Source organism: Taudactylus pleione, unplaced genomic scaffold (genome assembly GCF_031769625.1).
Source record: "Taudactylus pleione unplaced genomic scaffold, aTauple2 ptg002180l, whole genome shotgun sequence".
NCBI lineage: Eukaryota > Metazoa > Chordata > Amphibia > Anura > Myobatrachidae > Taudactylus > Taudactylus pleione.
Window position 1 is genome coordinate 39561 of NW_028286574.1, and position 23811 is coordinate 63371.

The window sequence follows — 23811 nt, forward strand, 5'->3', positions numbered from 1 at the left end:
AGATGTATGACGGACAGTACAGAGGACGGGGATGTATGACTGACAGTACAGAGGACGGGGATGTATGACGGACAGAGGCAGGGGATGTATGACGTACAGTACAGAGGACGGGGATGTATGACTGACAGTACAGAGGACGGGGATGTATGATGTACAGTACAGAGGACGGGGATGTATGACTGACAGCACAGAGGACGGGGATGTATGACGGACTGTACATGATGGAATAAATACATTTGCAATAGAAGGTGACAACTGTTCAGCTATAGTAAATACGATCCTAAGAATAAAACATAATTCTCTTCTCTTATTCAGTTTTGCTCGAATAATGATCTGGAGTACTTGGTTGGTCGTGTGTGGATCGGTGCATGGCTAATAGTGATTGTTGTGGCCACGGTTGCCTGTGAGGGCAGCTTCCTGGTACGGTTTGTCTCACGATTCACACAGGAAATCTTCTCAATTCTGATTTCTGTCATCTTCATCTATGAGACGTTTAACAAATTGTTTAAGGTGAGATCTTGTGGCTCTGTCAGAATTATAAATATCTCAAGTGGTCAGTGAGCCCTTTCCTTTCGCTTCTCACCCAACCTGTAAACCATGACCTTTACCTCTTACCTGACCTATGGTTCTTGATCTCGTCTCCCGTGTGACCTTTGAGCATTGAGTCTCCACCACCTCCAACCTTCCCTGCGAAGCTCTCACGTGATCTGTAAGTGCCGCACAGGACCCGTGACTCCTGTCCTGTGCGAGGCTCATTCTATCTCCTAATGTCTGTAACTAAACTGTCTTTTATATTCTTTCTAAGTCCAATCTTTTTTTCCATGTCATTATTTCCAGGTGTTTAAGGAGCATCCTCTCAGTAACTGCAGCCCCGAGAACATGACGGACTCTGAGCCTATGAATGTGACTGTTGGTCCAGAAGTAAATAGGACAGAGTCAGCAGTGTCCAAAAATATCACAGGGCAGCCGAACACTGCTCTCCTCTCACTGGTACTAATGGCCGGAACCTTCTTCATAGCGTTCTTCCTGCGCAAGCTAAAGAACAGCAACTTCTTTCCTGGAAGGGTGAATGGACTTTTAGTAACCAATATTGATCTGTATTTATCACACTCAAGTCAAATAATTGTCTGTGCTAGAGAGAATACAATAAACAATATGACATTGATATACTGTCTATATTTGGGTGGGACCCACATATAATCCTGAATTAATAGTAATGTTTGTATCTTTCTTTCAGATTTTTTTTCTAAACATTTCTGTACCTTGAATTCTTCCTTCCACATCTGTATTCTCTGCAGGTCCTTCTCCTCTTGTCCCTTCCTCTCCAGGTCCTGCTGTATATGACGCCGCCTCTTCCTGTCTCTTTTCTGTTTCTATTCCAGACCATTCTCTGTATGATTCGACCTCTTCCTGTCCCTTCAGTCTCTATATCCTCTCCAAACCCTTCTCCATGTGACTCCATCTCCTCTTGTCTGTTCCTTTTTGGGTTCCTCTCCAGACCCTTCTCCATGTGACTCCATCTCCTCTTGTCACTTCCTTCTCTGTATCCTCTCCAGGCCCTTCTCTATGTGACTCCACCTCTTCCTGTCCCTTCCCTCTCTATATCCTCTCCAGGTCTTGCTCTATGTGACTCCACCTCTTCCTGTCCCTTCCCTCTCTATATCCTCTCCAGGTCTTGCTCTATGTGACTCCACCTCTTCCTGTCCCTTCCCTCTCTGTATCCTCTCCAGGTCTTGCTCTATGTGACTCCACCTCTTCCTGTCCCTTCCCTCTCTATATCCTCTCCAGGTCTTGCTCTATGTGACTCCACCTCTTCCTGTCCCTTCCCTCTCTATATCCTCTCCAGGTCTTGCTCTATGTGACTCCACCTCTTCCTGTCCCTTCCCTCTCTATATCCTCTCCAGGTCTTGCTCTATGTGACTACACCTCTTCCTGTCCCTTCCTTTTCCATACCCTTCTCTGTGTCTTCCCCTCCTCTTGTCCCTTCCCTCTGTATCCTCTCCAGGTCCTGTCCTTATGATGGCTACGGTCTCTTTTTGTATCTACTCCAGACCATTCTCTGTATGACACTCTCTCTCTTCCTTTCCTACCTTCTCTATATCCTCTCCAAGTCTCCCTGTACAGTGCATCCGGAAAGTATTCACAACACTTCACTTTTTCCACATTTTGCTATGTTACAGCCTTATTCCATAATGGAATAAATAAATTTTTGTCCTCAAAATTCTACACACAATACCCCATAATCACAATGTGTAAAAAGTTTTCTGCAAATTTAATAATAAAAAAAAAGTATTCATGGCCTTTGCCATGAAGCTCAAAATTGAGCTCAGGCTCATCCTGTTTCCACTGATCATCCTTGAGATGTTCCTACAGCTTAATTGGAGTCCACCTGTGGTAAATTCAGTTGATTGGACATGATTTTGAAAGGCATACACCAGTCTATATAAGGTCCCACACTTGACAGTGCATGTCAGAGCACAAACCAAGCATGAAGTCCAAGTCTGTAGCTCTCCGAGACAGGATTGTCTCGAGGCACAAATCTGCGGAAGGGTACAGAAAAATATCTACTGCTTTGAAGGTCCCAATGAGCACAGTGGCCTCCATCATCCGTAAATTTGAAGAAGTTCGGAACCACCAGGACTCTTCCTAGAGTTGGCCGGCCGTCTAAACTAAGCGATTGGGGGAGAAGGGCCCTAGTCAGGTAGGTGACCAAGAATCCGATGGTCACTCTGTCAGAGCCACAGCATTCCTTTGCGGAGAGAGGAGAATCTTCCAGAAAGACAACCATCTCTGCAGTAATCCACCAATCAGGCCTGTATGGTAGAGTGGCCAGATGAAAGCCACTCCTTAGTAAAAAGCACATGGCAGCACGTCTGGAGTTTGCCAAAATGCACCTGAAGGACTCTCAGACCAAGAGAGACAAAGATTGAACTGTTTGGCGTGAATGCCAGGCGTTATGTTTGGAGGAAACCAGGCACCTCTCATCACCAGGCCAATACCATCCCTGCAGTGATGGATGGTGGTTACAGCATCATGCTATAGGGATGTTTTTCAGCTGCAGGAACTGGGAGACTAGCCAGGATAGAGGGATAGATGAATGCAGCAATGTACAGAGACATCCTGGATGAAAACCTGCTCCAGAGCGCTCTTGACCTCAGACTGGGGCGACGGTTCATCTTTCAGCAGGACAATGACCCTAAGCACACAGCCAAGATATCAAAGGAGTGGCTTCAGGGCAACTCTGTGAATGTCCTTGAGTGGCCCAGCCAGAGCGCAGACTTGAATCAGATTGAACATCTCTGGAGAGATCTGAAAATGGCTGTGCACCGACGCTTCCCATCCAACCTGATGGAGCTAGAGAGGTGCTGCAAAGAGGAATGGGCGAAACTGGCCAAAGATAGGTGTGCCAAGCTTGTGGCATCATATTCAAAAAGACTTGAGTCTGTAATTGCTGCCAGAGGTGCATCAACAACGTATTGCAAAGTCTGTGAGTACTTATGTACATGTGATTTCTTAGTGGTTTTTTTTTCAGCATTTAAATTTGCAAAAATCGCAAAAAAACTTTTTACACGTTGTCATTATGGGGTTTTGTGTGTAGTAGTTTGAGGACAAAAGTGAATTTATTCCATTTTGGAATAAGGCTGTAACATAGCAAAATGTGGAAAAAGTGAAGCGCTGTGAATACTTTCCAGATGCACTGTATCTGACTCCACCTTTTCCTGTCCCTTCCTTCTTCATATCCTCACCACACCCTACTCTGTATGCCTCCACCTATTCCTCTCCAGTCCCTTCTGTGTATGACTCCGCCTTTTCCTGCTGCTTCCTGCTCTGTATCCTCTACACCAGGGGTGGCCAATAAGAGGCCCTCCAGCTGCTGTTGAACTACACATTCCAGCATGCCCTGACAGCAAAACTGTGGCCGGTCATGCTGGGAGGTGTAGTCCCACTGCACCTGGAGGGCCATTTATTGCCCGTCTCTGCTCTACACCCTTCTTGTGTAACTCCGCCTATATCTTTCCCTTCCTTCTCCGTACACTCTCCAGACTCTTCTCTGTATAACACCTCCTACACTTGTGTGCTGCTTCCTATGGTCCTTTCCAGACACTTCTGTGTAGGACTCCACCCCTTCCTGTCCCTTACTTCTCCCTACGCTCTTCAGAACCGTCTCCGTGTGACTCTGCCTATTCCTGTACTTTTCTCCTCCGTACTCTCCAGACCCTTCTCTGTATGACTCCGCCTCTTTCTGTACCGTCCTCCTCCCTACACTCTACAGAACATCCTCTGTATGACTCCACCTGTACCGTTGTCCTGGTTCTCATTATCTCCTCCAAAACCTTCTGTGTAAGACTCTTCCTGTCTCTCCCTTCTCAGTATCCTCTCCATGACCTTCTCTGTTGACTCTAACTCCTCTTGTCCCTTGCTTCTTTTTATACTCTCCAGCTCCTTCTCTCTGTGACGCCGCCTCTTTCTGTCACTTCCCTCTCTGTGTCCTGTGCAGACCCTTCTGTGTATGACTCCGCCTCTTCCTTCTCTGTATCCTGTGCAGACCCTTCTGTGTATGACTCCGCCTCTTCCTGTCACTTCCTTGTCTGTATCCTGTGCAGACCCTTCTGTGTATGATTCCTGTCACTTCCCTCTCTGTATCCTGTGCAGACCCTTCTGTGTATGACTCCGCCTCTTCCTGTCACTTCCTTGTCTGTATCCTGTGCAGACCCTTCTGTGTATGACTCCGCCTCTTCCTGTCACTTCCTTGTCTGTATCCTGTGCAGACCCTTCTGTGTATGACTCCGCCTCTTCCTTCTCTGTATCCTGTGCAGACCCTTCTGTGTATGACTCCGCCTCTTCCTTCTCTGTATCCTGTGCAGACCCTTCTGTGTATGACTCCGCCTCTTCCTTCTCTGTATCCTGTGCAGACCCTTCTGTGTATGACTCCGCCTCTTCCTGTCACTTCCTTCTCTGTATCCTGTGCAGACCCTTCTGTGTATGACTCCGCCTCTTCCTGTCACTTCCTTGTCTGTATCCTGTGCAGACCCTTCTGTGTATGACTCCGCCTCTTCCTGTCACTTCCTTCTCTGTATCCTGTGCAGACCCTTCTGTGTATGACTCCGCCTCTTCCTGTCACTTCCTTGTCTGTATCCTGTGCAGACCCTTCTGTGTATGACTCCGCCTCTTTCTGTCACTTCCCTCTCTGTATCGTGTGCAGACCCTTCTGTGTATGACTCCGCCTCTTCCTGTCACTTCCCTCTCTGTATCGTGTGCAGACCCTTCTGTGTATGACTCCGCCTCTTCCTTCTCTGTATCCTGTGCAGACCTTTCTGTGTATGACTCCGCCTCTTCCTGTCACTTCCTTGTCTGTATCCTGTGCAGACCCTTCTGTGTATGACTCCGCCTCTTCCTGTCACTTCCCTCTCTGTATCCTGTGCAGACCCTTCTGTGTATGACTCCGCCTCTTCCTTCTCTGTATCCTGTGCAGACCCTTCTGTGTATGACTCCGCCTCTTCCTGTCACTTCCTTCTCTGTATCCTGTGCAGACCCTTCTGTGTATGACTCCGCCTCTTCCTGTCACTTCCCTCTCTGTATCCTGTGCAGACCCTTCTGTGTATGACTCCGCCTCTTTCTGTCACTTCCCTCTCTGTATCGTGTGCAGACCCTTCTGTGTATGACTCCGCCTCTTCCTGTCACTTCCCTCTCTGTATCCTGTGCAGACCCTTCTGTGTATGACTCCGCCTCTTCCTGTCACTTCCTTCTCTGTATCCTGTGCAGACCCTTCTGTGTATGACTCCGCCTCTTCCTGTCACTTCCCTCTCTGTATCCTGTGCAGACCCTTCTGTGTATGACTCCGCCTCTTCCTGTCACTTCCCTCTCTGTATCGTGTGCAGACCCTTCTGTGTATGACTCCGCCTCTTCCTTCTCTGTATCCTGTGCAGACCTTTCTGTGTATGACTCCGCCTCTTCCTGTCACTTCCTTGTCTGTATCCTGTGCAGACCCTTCTGTGTATGACTCCGCCTCTTCCTGTCACTTCCCTCTCTGTATCCTGTGCAGACCCTTCTGTGTATGACTCCGCCTCTTCCTGTCACTTCCCTCTCTGTGTCCTGTGCAGACCCTTCTGTGTATGACTCCGCCTCTTCCTGTCACTTCCTTCTCTGTATCCTGTGCAGACCCTTCTGTGTATGACTCCGCCTCTTTCTGTCACTTCCCTCTCTGTATCGTGTGCAGACCCTTCTGTGTATGACTCCGCCTCTTCCTGTCACTTCCCTCTCTGTATCCTGTGCAGACCCTTCTGTGTATGACTCCGCCTCTTTCTGTCACTTCCCTCTCTGTATCATGTGCAGACCCTTCTGTGTATGACTCCGCCTCTTCCTGTCACTTCCCTCTCTGTATCCTGTGCAGACCCTTCTGTGTATGACTCCGCCTCTTCCTTCTCTGTATCCTGTGCAGACCCTTCTGTGTATGACTCCGCCTCTTCCTTCTCTGTATCCTGTGCAGACCTTTCTGTGTATGACTCCGCCTCTTCCTGTCACTTCCTTGTCTGTATCCTGTGCAGACCCTTCTGTGTATGACTCCGCCTCTTTCTGTCACTTCCCTCTCTGTATCCTGTGCAGACCCTTCTGTGTATGACTCCGCCTCTTCCTTCTCTGTATCCTGTGCAGACCCTTCTGTGTATGACTCCGCCTCTTCCTGTCACTTCCTTCTCTGTATCCTGTGCAGACCCTTCTGTGTATGACTCCGCCTCTTCCTGTCACTTCCCTCTCTGTATCGTGTGCAGACCCTTCTGTGTATGACTCCGCCTCTTCCTTCTCTGTATCCTGTGCAGACCTTTCTGTGTATGACTCCGCCTCTTCCTGTCACTTCCTTGTCTGTATCCTGTGCAGACCCTTCTGTGTATGACTCCGCCTCTTCCTGTCACTTCCCTCTCTGTATCCTGTGCAGACCCTTCTGTGTATGACTCCGCCTCTTCCTTCTCTGTATCCTGTGCAGACCCTTCTGTGTATGACTCCGCCTCTTCCTGTCACTTCCTTCTCTGTATCCTGTGCAGACCCTTCTGTGTATGACTCCGCCTCTTCCTGTCACTTCCCTCTCTGTATCGTGTGCAGACCCTTCTGTGTATGACTCCGCCTCTTCCTGTCACTTCCCTCTCTGTATCCTGTGCAGACCCTTCTGTGTATGACTCCGCCTCTTCCTGTCACTTCCTTCTCTGTATCCTGTGCAGACCCTTCTGTGTATGACTCCGCCTCTTCCTGTCACTTCCCTCTCTGTATCCTGTGCAGACCCTTCTGTGTATGACTCCGCCTCTTCCTTCTCTGTATCCTGTGCAGACCCTTCTGTGTATGACTCCGCCTCTTCCTTCTCTGTATCCTGTGCAGACCTTTCTGTGTATGACTCCGCCTCTTCCTGTCACTTCCTTGTCTGTATCCTGTGCAGACCCTTCTGTGTATGACTCCGCCTCTTTCTGTCACTTCCCTCTCTGTATCCTGTGCAGACCCTTCTGTGTACGACCATCTCACTTTGCCTTATTTTGGTTTATGGACATTACGCTGTGTTTCAGGTGCGACGTGTGATAGGAGATTTTGGAGTTCCTATAGCTATCCTGATCATGGTGCTGATGGACTTCAGTATTACTGACACTTACACTCAGGTGAGCGACAGGCTGAATCCAGCAGATATGCCGTGAAGACCACCTGACCCCCAGATAACGCCATCTTCTTGTGCCTACAGAAGCTGAGTGTCCCTAGTGGTTTTAAGGTAACCTCACCAGAAAAGCGAGGCTGGGTGATGAACCCCTTGGGGTCTGTCAAGCCATTCCCTATCTGGATGATGTTTGCAAGTGTTCTTCCAGCTATACTGGTCTATATCCTGATCTTCATGGAGACGCAGATCACCACGTGAGTTACACCAGTTATCCTGGACCTCAGATAACCCTTATACTATACATGTTCCTACGGCTCAGACCAGTTGTCCTCTCTGGTTCTCGTTCCTGCAGGTTAATTATTAGTAAGAAGGAACGGATGCTGGTGAAGGGCTCAGGATTTCACCTGGACTTACTGCTGATTGTGGCAATGGGTGGCATATGTGCCCTCTTTGGGTTGCCATGGATGGCTGCCACAACCGTGCGCTCTGTCACTCACGCCAACGCACTGACTGTTATGAGTAAGGCGGTGGCCCCTGGCGACAAACCAAAAATCCAGGAGGTGAAAGAGCAGAGAGTGACGGGGCTGCTCGTGGCCATTCTAGTAGGTGAGTAAATGACCGTCCTGGTCACCCGTCAGTGTGCACTAGCTGCGTCACCATCACCCGTCAGTGTGCACTAGCTGCGTCACCCGTCAGTGTGCACTAGCTGCGTCACCCGTCAGTGTGCACTAGCTGCGTCACCCGTCAGTGTGCACTAGCTGCGTCTGTATCACCCGTCAGTGTGCACTAGCTGCGTCACCCGTCAGTGTGCACTAGCTGCGTCTGTATCACCCGTCAGTGTGCACTAGCTGCGTCTGTATCACCCGTCAGTGTGCACTAGCTGCGTCACCAGTCAGTGTGCACTAGCTGCGTCACCATCACCCGTCAGTGTGCTTTAGCTGCGTCTGTATCACCCGTCGGTGCGCACTGGCTGCGTCTGTATCACCCGTCGGTGCGCACTGGCTGTAATTATATTTATATATGTCCGTGGTGCAGAACACAGACATAGTACACAAATCATTTCACATAAAAAAAGCTTCAAACTGACACATAGTGTATATCTGTAGCAGTCAGTGACTTGGGAGAGCCGGGCAGAAGGGTCAGGGCGGCTGACTGTGAGGGGGAGAATCCTGAGAGGGTGGAGGACCCTGCTCGTGAGAGCTTACAATCTAGGAGAGTGGGGAGAGATCTGGGAAAAGAGGGAGGAGCGATGGTGTGCAGCTACGGAACAGGTGCATTCAGGACATGTCTAATCCCTGCAGCTGTCTGACCGCCCACAGGAGCGTCTCTCAGAGGAGGGAGTGTGTATAGCTGCACAAAGGAGCGTCTCCCAGAGGAGGGAGCGTGTATAGCTGCACACAGGAGCGCCTCCCAGAGGAGGGAGCGTGTATAGCTGCACAAAGGAGCGTCTCCCAGAGGAGGGAGTGTGTATAGCTGCACACGGGACTATGTCCCAGAGGAGGGAGCGTGTTTTATAGCTGCTCTCAGGAGTATGTCCCAGAGGAGGGAGTGTGTATAGCTGCACACAGGAGTATGTCCCAGAGGAGGGAGTGTGTATAGCTGCACAAAGGAGCGTCTCCCAGAGGAGGGAGCGTGTATAGCTGCACACAGGAGTATGTCCCAGAGGAGGGAGTGTGTATAGCTGCACACAGGAGTATGTCCCAGAGGAGGGAGCGTGTTTTATAGCTGCTCTCAGGAGTATGTCCCAGAGGAGGGAGCGTGTATAGCTGCACAAAGGAGCGTCTCCCAGAGGAGGGAGCGTGTATAGCTGCACAAAGGAGCGTCTCTCAGAGGAGGGAGTGTGTATAGCTGCACAAAGGAGCGTCTCCCAGAGGAGGGAGCGTGTATAGCTGCACACAGGAGCGCCTCCCAGAGGAGGGAGCGTGTATAGCTGCACACAGGAGCGTCTCCCAGAGGAGGGAGCGTGTATAGCTGCACACAGGAGTATGTCCCAGAGGAGGGAGTGTGTATAGCTGCACAAAGGAGCGTCTCCCAGAGGAGGGAGCGTGTATAGCTGCACACAGGAGTATGTCCCAGAGGAGGGAGTGTGTATAGCTGCACACGGGACTATGTCCCAGAGGAGGGAGTGTGTATAGCTGCTCTCAGGACTATGTCCCAGAGGAGGGAGTGTGTATAGCTGCACACAGGAGTATGTCCCAGAGGAGGGAGCGTGTATAGCTGCACAAAGGAGCGTCTCCCAGAGGAGGGAGCGTGTATAGCTGCACACAGGAGTATGTCCCAGAGGAGGGAGTGTGTATAGCTGCACACGGGACTATGTCCCAGAGGAGGGAGTGTGTATAGCTGCTCTCAGGACTATGTCCCAGAGGAGGGAGTGTGTATAGCTGCACACAGGAGTATGTCCCAGAGGAGGGAGCGTGTATAGCTGCACAAAGGAGCGTCTCCCAGAGGAGGGAGCGTGTATAGCTGCACACAGGAGCGCCTCCCAGAGGAGGGAGTGTGTATAGCTGCACAAAGGAGCGTCTCCCAGAGGAGGGAGCGTGTATAGCTGCACACAGGAGTATGTCCCAGAGGAGGGAGTGTGTATAGCTGCACACGGGACTATGTCCCAGAGGAGGGAGTGTGTATAGCTGCACACAGGACTATGTCCCAGAGGAGGGAGCGTGTATAGCTGCACAAAGGAGCGTCTCCCAGAGGAGGGAGCGTGTATAGCTGCACACAGGAGCGCCTCCCAGAGGAGGGAGCGTGTATAGCTGCACACAGGAGCGTCTCCCAGAGGAGGGAGCGTGTATAGCTGCACACAGGAGCGTCTCCCAGAGGAGGGAGCGTGTATAGCTGCACACAGGAGTATGTCCCAGAGGAGGGAGTGTGTATAGCTGCACACGGGACTATGTCCCAGAGGAGGGAGTGTGTATAGCTGCTCTCAGGACTATGTCCCAGAGGAGGGAGTGTGTATAGCTGCACAAAGGAGCGTCTCCCAGAGGAGGGAGCGTGTATAGCTGCACACAGGAGTATGTCCCAGAGGAGGGAGTGTGTATAGCTGCACACGGGACTATGTCCCAGAGGAGGGAGTGTGTATAGCTGCACACAGGAGTATGTCCCAGAGGAGGGAGTGTGTATAGCTGCACACGGGACTATGTCCCAGAGGAGGGAGTGTGTATAGCTGCACACAGGACTATGTCCCAGAGGAGGGAGCGTGTATAGCTGCACAAAGGAGCGTCTCCCAGAGGAGGGAGCGTGTATAGCTGCACACAGGAGCGTCTCCCAGAGGAGGGAGCGTGTATAGCTGCACACAGGAGCGTCTCCCAGAGGAGGGAGCGTGTATAGCTGCACACAGGAGTATGTCCCAGAGGAGGGAGTGTGTATAGCTGCACACGGGACTATGTCCCAGAGGAGGGAGTGTGTATAGCTGCACACAGGAGTATGTCCCAGAGGAGGGAGCGTGTTTTATAGCTGCTCTCAGGAGTATGTCCCAGAGGAGGGAGCGTGTATAGCTGCACAAAGGAGCGTCTCCCAGAGGAGGGAGCGTGTATAGCTGCACAAAGGAGCGTCTCTCAGAGGAGGGAGTGTGTATAGCTGCACAAAGGAGCGTCTCCCAGAGGAGGGAGCGTGTATAGCTGCACACAGGAGCGCCTCCCAGAGGAGGGAGCGTGTATAGCTGCACACAGGAGCGTCTCCCAGAGGAGGGAGCGTGTATAGCTGCACACAGGAGTATGTCCCAGAGGAGGGAGTGTGTATAGCTGCACAAAGGAGCGTCTCCCAGAGGAGGGAGCGTGTATAGCTGCACACAGGAGTATGTCCCAGAGGAGGGAGTGTGTATAGCTGCACACGGGACTATGTCCCAGAGGAGGGAGCGTGTTTTATAGCTGCTCTCAGGAGTATGTCCCAGAGGAGGGAGTGTGTATAGCTGCACAAAGGAGCGTCTCCCAGAGGAGGGAGCGTGTATAGCTGCACAAAGGAGCGTCTCCCAGAGGAGGGAGTGTGTATAGCTGCACACGGGACTATGTCCCAGAGGAGGGAGCGTGTTTTATAGCTGCTCTCAGGAGTATGTCCCAGAGGAGGGAGTGTGTATAGCTGCACACAGGAGTATGTCCCAGAGGAGGGAGCGTGTATAGCTGCACAAAGGAGCGTCTCCCAGAGGAGGGAGTGTGTATAGCTGCACACAGGACTATGTCCCAGAGGAGGGAGCGTGTTTTATAGCTGCTCTCAGGAGTATGTCCCAGAGGAGGGAGTGTGTATAGCTGCACACAGGAGTATGTCCCAGAGGAGGGAGTGTGTATAGCTGCACACGGGACTATGTCCCAGAGGAGGGAGTGTGTATAGCTGCTCTCAGGACTATGTCCCAGAGGAGGGAGTGTGTATAGCTGCACACAGGAGTATGTCCCAGAGGAGGGAGCGTGTATAGCTGCACAAAGGAGCGTCTCCCAGAGGAGGGAGCGTGTATAGCTGCACACAGGAGTATGTCCCAGAGGAGGGAGTGTGTATAGCTGCACACGGGACTATGTCCCAGAGGAGGGAGTGTGTATAGCTGCACACAGGAGTATGTCCCAGAGGAGGGAGTGTGTATAGCTGCACACGGGACTATGTCCCAGAGGAGGGAGTGTGTATAGCTGCACACAGGACTATGTCCCAGAGGAGGGAGCGTGTATAGCTGCACAAAGGAGCGTCTCCCAGAGGAGGGAGCGTGTATAGCTGCACACAGGAGCGCCTCCCAGAGGAGGGAGCGTGTATAGCTGCACACAGGAGCGTCTCCCAGAGGAGGGAGCGTGTATAGCTGCACACAGGAGCGTCTCCCAGAGGAGGGAGCGTGTATAGCTGCACACAGGAGTATGTCCCAGAGGAGGGAGTGTGTATAGCTGCACACGGGACTATGTCCCAGAGGAGGGAGTGTGTATAGCTGCTCTCAGGACTATGTCCCAGAGGAGGGAGTGTGTATAGCTGCACAAAGGAGCGTCTCCCAGAGGAGGGAGCGTGTATAGCTGCACACAGGAGTATGTCCCAGAGGAGGGAGTGTGTATAGCTGCACACGGGACTATGTCCCAGAGGAGGGAGTGTGTATAGCTGCACACAGGAGTATGTCCCAGAGGAGGGAGTGTGTATAGCTGCACACGGGACTATGTCCCAGAGGAGGGAGTGTGTATAGCTGCACACAGGACTATGTCCCAGAGGAGGGAGCGTGTATAGCTGCACAAAGGAGCGTCTCCCAGAGGAGGGAGCGTGTATAGCTGCACACAGGAGCGCCTCCCAGAGGAGGGAGCGTGTATAGCTGCACACAGGAGCGTCTCCCAGAGGAGGGAGCGTGTATAGCTGCACACAGGAGCGTCTCCCAGAGGAGGGAGCGTGTATAGCTGCACACAGGAGTATGTCCCAGAGGAGGGAGTGTGTATAGCTGCACACGGGACTATGTCCCAGAGGAGGGAGTGTGTATAGCTGCTCTCAGGACTATGTCCCAGAGGAGGGAGTGTGTATAGCTGCACAAAGGAGCGTCTCCCAGAGGAGGGAGCGTGTATAGCTGCACACAGGAGTATGTCCCAGAGGAGGGAGTGTGTATAGCTGCACAAAGGAGCGTCTCCCAGAGGAGGGAGCGTGTATAGCTGCACACAGGAGTATGTCCCAGAGGAGGGAGTGTGTATAGCTGCACACGGGACTATGTCCCAGAGGAGGGAGCGTGTTTTATAGCTGCTCTCAGGAGTATGTCCCAGAGGAGGGAGTGTGTATAGCTGCACAAAGGAGCGTCTCCCAGAGGAGGGAGCGTGTATAGCTGCACAAAGGAGCGTCTCCCAGAGGAGGGAGTGTGTATAGCTGCACACAGGACTATGTCCCAGAGGAGGGAGCGTGTTTTATAGCTGCTCTCAGGAGTATGTCCCAGAGGAGGGAGTGTGTATAGCTGCACACAGGAGTATGTCCCAGAGGAGGGAGCGTGTATAGCTGCACAAAGGAGCGTCTCCCAGAGGAGGGAGTGTGTATAGCTGCACACAGGACTATGTCCCAGAGGAGGGAGCGTGTTTTATAGCTGCTCTCAGGAGTATGTCCCAGAGGAGGGAGTGTGTATAGCTGCACACAGGAGTATGTCCCAGAGGAGGGAGCGTGTATAGCTGCACACAGGAGCGTCTCCCAGAGGAGGGAGCGTGTATAGCTGCACAAAGGAGTATGTCCCAGAGGAGGGAGTGTGTATAGCTGCACAAAGGAGTATGTCCCAGAGGAGGGAGTGTGTATAGCTGCACACAGGAGTATGTCCCAGAGGAGGGAGCGTGTATAGCTGCACAAAGGAGCGTCTCCCAGAGGAGGGAGCGTGTATAGCTGCACAGTACCACTGTCCCCTATGCTGGATAAATTCCCACTATCACTTATTACAGTATATGTGTAATGGGACAGCAGCACTCTCCCCCTATATGGTTCATATGTTTCCCAGTATCTCTCCCTACTCTGTATATAGGAGTACACGTTATCAACTCTGTATATATGAGTACACGGTACCACTTCTATGTATGTTTCTGTATATAGGAGTACACAGTATCACCTCTGTGTATGTTTCTGTATATAGGAGTACACGGTACCACTTCTATGTATGTTTATAGTTATTGTAAGGAGCGTATACAGACGTGTCCTGCTACATCTTGCTAAGTACACGGCAAATCGCGCCTGCAAGTGGATACACGCACTGTGTTCGCACCCGCAACACCATTGCATGGTGCGATCACAGTGCGTGCCATAGCGTACGCTGCTGCGGGTAATTGCATAGGGCGATGTGTGTGCACGTCTGTAGCGCGATTGGCAAGGATGGAAGAGGGCACCTGTACTGGAACCTGTTATAGTCAGGGATAATGCATGTCAGTGAGGTTTATAACCGCACTGCGGGGGACTGAGGTGTATAACCGCACTGCGGGGGACTGAGGTGTATAACTGCACTGCGGGGGACGTAAATGATTACACTGCCAGGACTTTGCTGTCTGACCCGCAGGTCTCTCCATCGTGATCGGTGATGTGCTGCGTCAGATCCCCCTGGCTGTGCTGTTCGGGATATTCCTATATATGGGGGTTACCTCACTCAACGGCATCCAGTTCTACGAGCGATTGCAACTCTTACTGAAGCCCCCAAAACATCACCCAGACGTCATCTACGTGAAGAAGGTATGGCGTGTCCGTGGTGGGCAGTATAGGTCATGTGCTCGCATGTACCTGGCTTTAATGTATATAGGGGCCATATTCAATTTATCACCGATTACGTCATTTTCGCCTGTTTCATTTATCCCTGTATTCAATTTCATTTTTGCGAAGAGTCTTTGTTAAAAAACGGGGATAACCTACATGGCGAAAAAAAGTGCACAATTGGGGTTCAGGTGTGCAGGCTTAAAAAAAATAGCCTGCACCCCTGGGAGTGTCCTATAACAGTGATCTGTATAAAAAAAATCCTCAGGACACCCCAAAAATAGGTCTTGAATTTGGGGTTTAAAAATAAAGAAGGGGAACAAACTTCTAACCTAGTATAATTGATTCCTACGGGGTCCCCCAGTATGCGGCAGGTGTTTTCTAGAATGCGGATGGTAGCGGCAGGTGTTTTCTAGAATGCGGATGGTAGCGGCAGGTGTTTTCTAGAATGCGGCTGGTAGCGGCAGGTGTCTTCTAGAATGCGGCTGGTAGCGGCAGGTGTCTTCTAGAATGCGGCTGGTAGCGGCAGGTGTTTTCTAGAATGCGGATGGTAGCGGCAGGTGTTTTCTAGAATGCGGATGGTAGCGGCAGGTGTTTTCTAGAATGCGGCTGGTAGCGGCAGGTGTCTTCTAGAATGCGGCTGGTAGCGGCAGGTGTCTTCTAGAATGCGGCTGGTAGCGGCAGGTGTCTTCTAGAATGCGGCTGGTAGCGACAGGTGTTTTCTAGAATGCGGATGGTAGCGGCAGGTGTCTTCTAGAATGCGGATGGTAGCGGCAGGTGTCTTCTAGAATGCGGATGGTAGCGGCAGGTGTTTTCTAGAATGCGGATGGTAGCGGCAGGTGTTTTCTAGAATGCGGATGGTAGCGGCAGGTGTCTTCTAGAATGCGGATGGTAGCGACAGGTGTTTTCTAGAATGCGGCTGGTAGCGGCAGGTGTCTTCTAGAATGCGGATGGTAGCGACAGGTGTTTTCTAGAATGCGGATGGTAGCGACAGGTGTTTTCTAGAATGCGGATGGTAGCGGCAGGTGTCTTCTAGAATGCGGATGGTAGCGACAGGTGTTTTCTAGAATGCGGATGGTAGCGGCAGGTGTTTTCTAGAATGCGGATGGTAGCGGCAGGTGTCTTCTAGAATGCGGATGGTAGCGGCAGGTGTCTTCTAGAATGCGGATGGTAGCGGCAGGTGTCTTCTAGAATGCGGATGGTAGCGGCAGGTGTTTTCTAGAATGCGGCTGGTAGCGGCAGGTGTCTTCTAGAATGCGGATGGTAGCGGCAGGTGTTTTCTAGAATGCGGCTGGTAGCGGCAGGTGTCTTCTAGAATGCGGATGGTAGCGGAAGGTGGTTTCTAGAATGCGGCTGGTAGCGGAAGGTGGTTTCTAGAATGCGGCTGGTAGAGGAAGGTGGTTTCTAGAATGCGGCTGGTAGTGGAAGGTGGTTTCTAGAATGCGGCTGGTAGTGGAAGGTGGTTTCTAGAATGCGGCTGGTAGCGGAAGGTGGTTTCTAGAATGCGGCTGGTAGCGGAAGGTGGTTTCTAGAATGCGGCTGGTAGCGGAAGGTGGTTTCTAGAATGCGGCTGGTTGCTGCAGGTGAATTTTTGAAGAATTAAAAAAAAATTATTTTAGGGACTTAAAAATTTGCTTACACCCGCTTTCATGTACCCTATATTTGATGGGACGAGTTCTTTAAAAAAAAATAAAAAAAAGAAGATAAATTCTATTCATCACTTGTTCTTCACAGGCGCATTTATACGCTGGCCGCGGCTATTTAAAAACCCTGACTCCCTTCAGCAGCCCAAATAGGGGGTACCCATAGTGATCCCCCATGTCTGGACATCTTTATGGGGCTCCCAGGATGATTTCCCGAAAATTCCCTGCACTTTCCCATACTTACCTTTCCGCCGGGTCCCGTTTTCGCCGGATCCTAACTGAATACTGGGATAAAGCGTGCGCGCCCGATACTTTATCCCAGATAAAGCAGCGATGATGGCGAAAAGTCCGACCTCTGAATTTTCGCCATCAAATTGAATTTCCCATAGTATAGTGTTAGCCCCACGTAAGCCGTGTGATGGTAACTGCCATGTCCGGAGCATTGATTGTTACATACAGTACACATGTACCCCAACATACTGCCTCCTTGTTACATCATTACACACGTACCCCAACATACTGCCTCCTTTTTACATCATTACACACGTACCCCAACATACTGCCTCCTTGTTACATCATTACACACGTACCCCAACATACTGCCTCCTTGTTACATCATTACACACGTACCCCAACATACTGCCTCCGTGTTACATCATTACAGGGTACCCCAACATACTGCCTCCGTGTTACATCATTACAGGGTACCCCGACATACTGCCGCCTTGTTACATACAGTACACATGTACCCCCAACATACTGCCGTCTTGTTACAACATGGAGTTGGGGTACTCTGTGATGATGTAAGTGTGAGGTCCTGTGCTGCCCAAAGGATTGATTTTGGTAATTCTACAGAGTTTCTGCGTTCCAACACTTATTCCACGCCGCTGTCCAGCCACAATATGGCTGCTAATACAGTGCCCAGTACCAGCCCCAACTCCGCTGCATTGGTGGCGTCCAACTTCACTAGTGTCAGCTCAGAGTCCAGCAGCAGCTTCCTCAGAGACTTGTCCCATCAATACTAGGCTGAAGTCCGCCACAGAGACTAGTCCCATCAATACTAGGTTGAAGTCTGGCACAGAGACTAGTCCCATCAATACTAGGTTGAAGTCTGGCCAAAGAGACAAGTCCGATCAATACTAGGTTGAAGTCTGGCCAAAGAGACAAGTCCGATCAATACTAGGTTGAAGTCTGGCCACAGTGACTAGTCCCATCAATACTAGGTTGAAGTCCGGCCACAGAGACTAGTCCCATCAATACTAGGTTGAAGTCCGGCCATAGCTCTTCTGCATCTCCAGTGACTAGTACCTGTATCTTCAGAGCTAGTTCAGCATCAATCCCTTGCTCCACTGAATGTCCAGCTTCTAGCTTGGGGTCCAACTTTTAGTCCTAGAGCAACCACTCCTATTTACAGTATGCAACCAGTACAGATGCTGAGCCTCCAGACCCAGCGAGCCCTATTCTAGTCCCTTTCTCCAAGACTGTCCTCCATTGTCATTTTCCTAAGCCTGCGCCATATTCTCCTTTGCTGCACATGCGCAGGAATTTCATTAAACCGCCCAGTTTTTTCCACGCAACTCCCGACTTCAGACCATGACTCCAGACTGGGAACACAGGACAATCAAGTCCCAGATGTGACAAATACTTTATGATAGAGATAAATGGTGATTGTAACAGGACTTTCCTCCCATCAGGTGCGCTCCCTCCGGATGCACCTATTCACGGCCGTCCAGCTGCTGTGTCTCACTGTTCTCTGGGCCGTAATGTCCACAGATGCTTCCCTGGCGTTCCCTTTCATCCTCATTCTGACAGTCCCTCTGCGGCTCTTCCTACTGAGCAGGATCTTCACCGAGCGTGAGCTAAAATGCGTGAGTACCCCTCCCCTAACCCCGGGGTCACTGCCATTACTCAGTAATACAGGCCCTGTAACGCCTCCAATCAGCAGGCAGAGCCTCAATGCGCATGTCCCATGTGTGTTCTGTAGGTGAGAACAGCTATCTGTATGATTATTAGCGATAACAATATAATACATAGGATTACATAGCACTACACCTCTCATTGCTACTATCCACCTCCTTCTCTGGCTCCACCTCTCATTGCTACTATCCACCTCCTTCTCTATCTCCGCCTCTCATTGCTACTATCCACCTCCTCTATCTCTGCCTCTCATTACTACTATCCACCTCCTTCTCTGGCTCCACCTCTCATTGCTACTATCCACCTCCTTCTCTGGCTCCGCCTCTCATTACTACTATCCACCTCCTTCTCTGGCTCCGCCTCTCATTGCTACTATCCACCTCCTTCTCTATCTCCGCCTCTCATTGCTACTATCCACCCCTTTCTCTGGCTCCACCTCTCATTGCTACTATCCACCTCCTTCTCTGGCTCCGCCTCTCATTACTACTATCCACCTCCTTCTCTAGCTCCGCCTCTCATTGCTACTATCCACCCTTCTCTAGCTCCGCCTCTCATTGCTACTATCCACCTCCTCTATCTCTGCCTCTCATTACTACTATCCACCTCCTTCTCTATCTCCGCCTCTCATTGCTACTATCCACCTCCTCTATCTCCGCCTCTCATTGCTACTATCCACCTCCTTCTCTATCTCCGCCTCTCATTGCTACTATCCACCTCCTCTATCTCTGCCTCTCATTGCTACTATCCACCTCCTTCTCTGGCTCCGCCTCTCATTGCTACTATCCACCCTTCTCTAGCTCCGCCTCTCATTGCTACTATCCACCTCCTTCTCTGGCTCTACCTCTCATTACTACTATCCACCTCCTTCTCTAGCTCCGCCTCTCATTGCTACTAGCCACCTCCTTCTCTGGCTCCACCTCTCATTACTACTATCCACCTCCTTCTCTAGCTCAGCCTCTCATTGCTACTAGCCACCCTTCTCTAGCTCCGCCTCTCATTGCTACTAGCCACCCCTTTCTCTGGCTCCGCCTCTCATTGCTTGTTTATGAATTGAGAGTAATGCGATTTGCTGTTAATGGTGGAGGTCCCAGAAACGTACTCTGTGCCTTCTTTTGTGGGTGTTTCTGGTGGGAATAGAAGGTTCAGGAGAGCAGCAAGAGAATGATATGAATGACACAATAATCCACAGTTTAAGTTAATTAATTAAAATGATTTATTGGTACTTAGCTTCGATTTCTAATTTATTCCGATAATGGTTCAATATAGCACAGTCACATCAGGGAGCCTCGTCCTACACGATAGGCCGGATGGGTGCACGGGCCCGGAACTTTCAGCAGTCAGTCTGGGAGATGGGAATTAAGGCTACAGACTTCCGTATATCACCCCTAAGTATAGGGCTCCTAACAAAGACATGATACTTATTATAATATTATGACGATATAAGGTATATAGTAAGTATTCGTGATAGGGGGTGCCTTGCCTCAAATATGGTTATTGGCACAATATTATAATACATAACATTTATATGTTCAAGGCAGCTCCTTATGGTGCATACGATAAACATGCATGATATGAACGATATCGAGCATATCGCCCATTTTTTGGTGTCTTCCAATCCACTAAAGACCAGCGATGTGCGGGCATGTATGGACAATAACTATATCGACCAGGTTACATAGGGACCCGTGATCGTTGATTGCGGGTCGCTGGCCCGTCGTAGCTGGTGTGCTGGGTGATCGATACCAGGAAGGTGCAGGGAGATCAGTCAGCGATATGGTCATCACAGACGATCGTCCACCATTACTTCTAACAAACTATCACACAAACTTAGATGCAACTAATGAAATATATAACTACAGCACGTTCCTCTGAGAATCATATCAAGGGGCAGCTTCTAATACAGCAGGAGCATATTTAGTTAAGATGGCTGAACATTAGCATCATACTGCATGGTCATATTAGTAGAAAAACATACTAAATATATACATTAAAAGTACTTTGAACAGTTTAACAGCAAAATAGCGCAACAGCCATTTTGTTTGCATCACCTGTCACAGTGGGTCAGGGTGGAGATGGCGGAGTAACACACATACTGGCCGAATACTCACACTCCCGGATTTTGTAGCCGATGTGCCCTGTGACGCAAACAGGGTGGTGATGACAGGAATTGCGTTGCCCCCCACACGTTCCCCTTGTGCCTAAGGGAGAAGTAAGATGAAGAATCTTTGGTGCAGCAGATTGAAATTTAGATTTAATGCTATTTTCTCTCATTTCAGCCCCTTCATTAAATACAATAGTTACATTAATTCCAGAATTGTGGAAATAGGTAATAATTCCTGTGAGATACCTGTATTGCTGGCGCCGTGCGCGTTTCACATATACAGTACCTGTATTGCTGGCGCCGTGCGCGTTTCACATATACAGTACCTGTATTGCTGGCGCCGTGCGCGTTCACATATACAGTACCTGTATTGCTGGCGCCTTCCGCGTTTCACATATACAGTACCTGTATTGCCGGCGCCATGCGCGTTTCACATATACAGGAGATGTAAAATAGTATGATGCCCACAGCATGAGTAAGGAGCTATATCTCCTGGTGGTGGTATCTGGGCACAAGGAGAAAGAAATGCCGCCTGGCCACGATCAGTAGGGACTGTGTGAGAGGCTGTGATACCAACAATCCCATGTTACACACAGAAAGGGGTCTGGGGTCCTACAAATACCTTAATCTGTTTTCCAATCCCATCTATAGTCACCCAGGTGTTCTACTAATTCTATCCCATTACTCCTATAAACCACACTCAGAACACTTACTACAGGCATCACAGGTAACAGGTGAGATAGGAGATCACTCCCCATAGTATATATGTCACTATATACCAGATAACAGGTGAATTATTATAATACAGTGAGAAGTTTTGTGTATTAAAAAATTGTAGAGTGTCAGTGCTGCGGTCACCTGTATATACTAATGAGGGGGGCAGCATGTTAGAGATGGTGATATGTTATCTGACGCTCTCTGGCTAATCTTACTCTCCCCACAGTTGGATGCTGACGATATGCAGCCGATATTTAATGAGCAGGAGGGTGTGGATGAGTATAATGAGATGCCTATGCCGGTGTAAGCGCAGGATTCCCTGTGCCTTGGACAGGATTTACGGATTACTGTGACTCCCTTGCTCAGCCCCATGTGACGAACATTAGAGCGGTCTGCAATCACATGTAGAAGCAGCTGTACAGGAGCAGACAGGGGGCGGGGTGTGTGCTCCTCGGGGGCGGGGTGTGCTCCTCGGGGATGGAACTATATCTGGTGGTTGCAGGTCACCAGGACGCACAATCATCATGTGAGTTACGGTGTTTGCGGCTGAAAGTAAAAGTAACAAACGTCAGATGCCCCAGAGATGATTCTTTTACACGGGAAGAGACTGGAGAGAATTGTGCCAACTCCGCAGGGTGCAAGGTGGGGCCTCTGTAATTCCAATCACAAGGAGGGTTCTTACTTCTGGCTGTGTCGGTTACAATGAAGGGTATCGCCATGGGCAGCATTATATTTATAGCTGATATTTCATATCCTTGTTTCAGTGACTTAGACGTCCTCATTATGTGTATTAGTATGATACAGGCCATGCTCCACAGATGCACTAGTAGCATTGCAGACCCCTCACCCCCCCCCCCCATTAGCTGCTGTAGGTTATAAACAGCGCAGAGGAGCGAATCCGTGTCCTGCTACGTAGAATAATCAGATAGCATCAGTCACCTGCGTATAAAATAATCACTATAGTACTAAATATGATAAAGCTGATACGGAATATTACACTTTATAATGATTGTATTAAGAATAAAGTAAAATGTTTATAATAGGTCACTCAGGAGCATTATACATTGCAGTGTGATCGTTCTGACGTTACAAAGCATTCTCTAGGGCATTCATACAGCATTGCAGGAATCCGCACATGTACAGTATCTGCATGCGAAATACTACGTTACAGTGTTACAGCCACTGAGGATATACCCGCAGTCACACACACAGAATATAGGCATGCAGATACACCCGCAGTCACACACACAGAATATAGGCATGCAGATACACCCGCAGTCACACACACAGAATATAGGCATGCAGATACACCCGCAGTCACACACACAGAATATAGGCATGCAGATACACCCGCAGTCACACACACAGAATATAGGCGTGCAGATACACCCGCAGTCACACACACAGAATATAGGCGTGCAGATACACCCGAAGTCACACACACAGAATATAGGCATGCAGCATATCATTGCGCTATCTAGTCGCATCGATGTGCAAAACAAGAGATATGGTAAGAACTTACCGGTTATCTTTGTTTCTACGAAGTCCATAGGGTTGACCTTGGGGGTATAGCTGGATCTGGATCCACGGGCACCACGCAGTTAAAGTTTTAGCTGCTCCCAGGATGCACTTGGGTCCATCCTCATCTATACCCCGCCCCCGAGCCACAGGCACCTCAGTTGGTAAGCAGCCAAGGCCGCAGGAGGAGACTAAACAGAGAGAAGGAAGACTGGAACACACAAGAAACCATAGTCACAGAAATGGGAGACGGAAAACCGGTGACCAGTCACACAGCCCATATGAAGCCAGGTGCGTCAGGGCGGGCGCCCTGTGGACCCTATGGACTTCATAGAAACAGAGATAACAAAGGTAAGTTCTTACCATATCTCTTGTTTTCTACTTCAGGGTTCATAGGAGGTCCGCAGGGTTGACCTTGGGGATGTCCCAAAGCAGTTCAACTAAGGGCGGGGACGCTCCTGTGCAGAAAGGAGAATCCTGCGCCCAAAGGATGCATCCTGAGAGGCGAAGGTGTCAAACGCATAAAACCTCAAAAAGTCTGAATTGAAGACCAAGTGGCTGCCTTGCACAGCTCAATAGCAGAGACACCACGTCTAGCAGCTCAAGAAGGACCCACAGACCGAGTGGAATGAGCCTTAACAGAGGCTGGGACAGGTAAACCTTCCTGTATATAAGCCTCATGAATAACAGAACAAAGCCAACGGGCAACAGTTTGGTTTTCACAGGAGAGATTGGCCTGCCAACAAACAAAGAGGACAAACAAAGAATCAGACCTTCTAACGGAAGCAGTCCAGTCCACATAAATTCTGAGAGCACGGACAACGTCCAACGAAGCCTCACCAGCTGAATGATCAGGAGACTGAAAAGCAGGCACCACAAGTTCCTGATTGATGTGGAACTTCGAGACTACTTTAGGCAAAAACTCAGGACGAGAGCGAAGCACCGCTCTGTCCTGGTGAAAAATTAAGAAGGGGGGGACTACAGAAAAGCGCCCCCAACTCAGATACCCTCCTGGCTGAAGCAATTGCCAGGAGAAAAACAGTCTTAAGTGTTAACCACTTGAGGTCAACCGACTCAAGAGGCTCAAAAGGAGGTCCCTGCAGGACCCGAAGTACCACCACCAAGTCCCAAGGAGGCAC

The 23811-nt window shown here is 50.1% G+C and overlaps 1 protein-coding gene across 1 annotated transcript; it reads left to right on the forward strand.

Moving 5' to 3' along the window:
* Positions 1-315: 315 nt before the first annotated feature.
* On the forward strand, positions 316-21571 carry LOC148431507 (anion exchange protein 2-like; the record flags this gene model as incomplete). Its single annotated transcript, XM_088465964.1, has 8 exons — positions 316-510; positions 838-1065; positions 7548-7637; positions 7718-7884; positions 7983-8236; positions 14589-14758; positions 18114-18287; positions 21381-21571. Coding segments are annotated over 8 exons (1359 nt in total), but the record flags the coding sequence as incomplete, so codon positions are not given.
* Positions 21572-23811: the final 2240 nt, after the last annotated feature.